This window comes from Cyclopterus lumpus, chromosome 19 (assembly GCF_009769545.1).
Source record: "Cyclopterus lumpus isolate fCycLum1 chromosome 19, fCycLum1.pri, whole genome shotgun sequence".
In the NCBI taxonomy this organism is placed as follows: Eukaryota; Metazoa; Chordata; class Actinopteri; order Perciformes; family Cyclopteridae; genus Cyclopterus; species Cyclopterus lumpus.
Window position 1 is genome coordinate 16,648,090 of NC_046984.1, and position 2,149 is coordinate 16,650,238.

Here is a 2,149-nt window from a genome sequence, read left to right on the forward strand (position 1 = left end):
CTTAGCTTTAAAAGTGTCAAACTGTGTTTTTGAGGAGTCATTTAGTGAAAATGAACATCCATAAAGAATAATCCTTCCTTGTAATCACATTTTATAAGATAAAATATTCTATATATATATATAAAAGTAAGAATGAATTGGGGGGGGGGGCACTTTACTAATTCCCCATCAAATTATTATGCTCAACAATATAAAAATTAATAATTGATAAATAAAACAAAATATCTTTCCCAAAAGAGAGAGCACGTGGCCTTCATAATGTTACACGTTGTTTCCTGTAATATCTTAAATAATGTCCTTCTTAAAATATATGAACCTAATTATAGTCAGTGTGTGTGTGCGTGTGCGTGTGTGTGTGTTGTGCTCGGTTATGTGATGAGGGGGAGGGCTCGCTCATATCTGGAGCCTATCACGCGCCTCCTCTGCCTCGGCCACGCCTCCGAGATGTGAGCGCCCACTAAATGTAGATATCATCGGTTAGAAAAGCGAGCGCGTGTTTGAGTCACTGGTAGAGACTCCACGCGTCAAAAACAAAACCACAACAAAAAAAAAACAAAAAACCAGACAAGACAAATCACGTGCTGGGTAATAAAAAAATAAGTTTATAGATGAACAGTCCGATGCGCGTGAGCTGATGGTTTTATATCTTTAAATTTACAGGCTGACACCGAGCGAGACGCAGCTTTTTAAAGTTTCATGTCAGTGAGTGAAGAGTGAGGATAAACAGTCCAGCTGTTTGGTGATTTGTGTATTATTGTTATTATCATTTCTTATTGCACTCTTATTGAACTGGACGCAGGAGCGGCGCCTTATGCCATTACGCACACACCGGGAGCGGGGCTGCAAATGGGCGGCATCGGTGGCAACCTCTACCTCAGCATGTTGAATGGGACTGAAACGCAAACTTTCGGAAAGAACCCCGACATCAGTCACCTCCACCGCGGCGGAGGAGGCGGCGGCGGCTGCAAGGACCTAGCCGAGTTCAAAATGGGGATCCAGGACGCGAGGTTTTACTACCCGGACCCGGTTGCAGGCGGGCAGGACGCCCTGGCGCTGCCGTACCACTCGGACCAGGCGGTGGGGGGGTACGGAGCGCAGCCCGGACGGTTTTACGCGCAGACGCTCGGCGGTTGCCCGTACGGCGGCGTGCGCTCTCCGCCGAGGAGCGCGGCCGCGCAGGGCTACATCTCCGCGGCGGGCGACGGGTTCTCCGCCGGGGGGAAAGACTTGTACTCTCCGTCTCAGGAGAACTACCAGGCGGGCTTCCAGCACGGCTTCCAGCGGCCGCCTCTCTACCCGCTACCTGGGCTACAGGTGTGCGGGAAGACGCAGGCTCTGCTCAATAACTACCCGCTGTGGGCCAAGTTCCACAAGTTCCAAACCGAGATGATCATCACCAAACAGGGGAGGTGAGTCCCACGGAGCCCGGTCGCCCTATATGGTCCGATGTTGGGGTTAAATAGATAAATTACGCACCGCATATATTCTGTGTTTACACACTTTCTACTCAACAGCTGCAGAAACGTACACAGTTTAACTTGAAAGGCTTGTTTTTTCTTTCTTCATGAGAATTAATATCACTTTAAAAAACGTGTCATCGTGGCTCCTGTTTCCTCTGCAGGCATCATCACCCACACATGTTTGTTTTTTAGGTGTTTTTTGACCTCTGAACATGTTTAGCATAACACGCACAATTGGACAGAGCTGAGTCATAATTAGACCTTAAACAGAAATGAATCTACTTGCAGTAATTAATTGTATTATATATCCCAAGAATAGTGCTTATTTTTTAAATACTTGATAAAAGTAGTTACTCTAACTATTCCCTCTATTTTTGTTATTCTTTTTTATTAAAAAATATCTATTTTTTAATTGCTTGGTGCAGAAGTTGCTCTGAGAAATGATAAAGTGGAGTTAAATCATGTTGCTGGAAAACATTGTGACACCTGCTTGACCTCTAAAGTCAGGGGGGGTCCCTTCAACCCCCCAAAAAGAGGCAAATCAATGATATTTTACATCATTTGTAGTTCATTGTTATGACTTCTTATTCGCTTTGCACTTAACTGTTGAATTCCTAAAATATGTTGTATTCAGTTCTCGTCCACACACACATTTCCTTGTGGTTTTAATATTATTAAAAAAACAAAAG

At 44.6% G+C, this 2,149-nt stretch overlaps 1 protein-coding gene across 2 annotated transcripts in view; it reads left to right on the plus strand.

The window, feature by feature from the left end:
- Positions 1-517: 517 nt before the first annotated feature.
- tbx21 (T-box transcription factor 21) overlaps positions 518-2,149 on the plus strand; it is a 16,039-nt gene continuing 14,407 nt past the window's right edge. Inside the window, exons 1-2 of one of the 2 annotated variants that reach the window (XM_034558778.1) lie at positions 518-702; positions 800-1,409. In XM_034558778.1, the coding sequence (XP_034414669.1) occupies positions 847-1,409 (563 nt within the window). In that variant the 5' untranslated portion in view covers positions 518-702; positions 800-846. Of the gene's footprint in view, positions 1,410-2,149 lie in introns of both variants that reach the window. The other variant, XM_034558777.1, reaches the window with a different exon arrangement.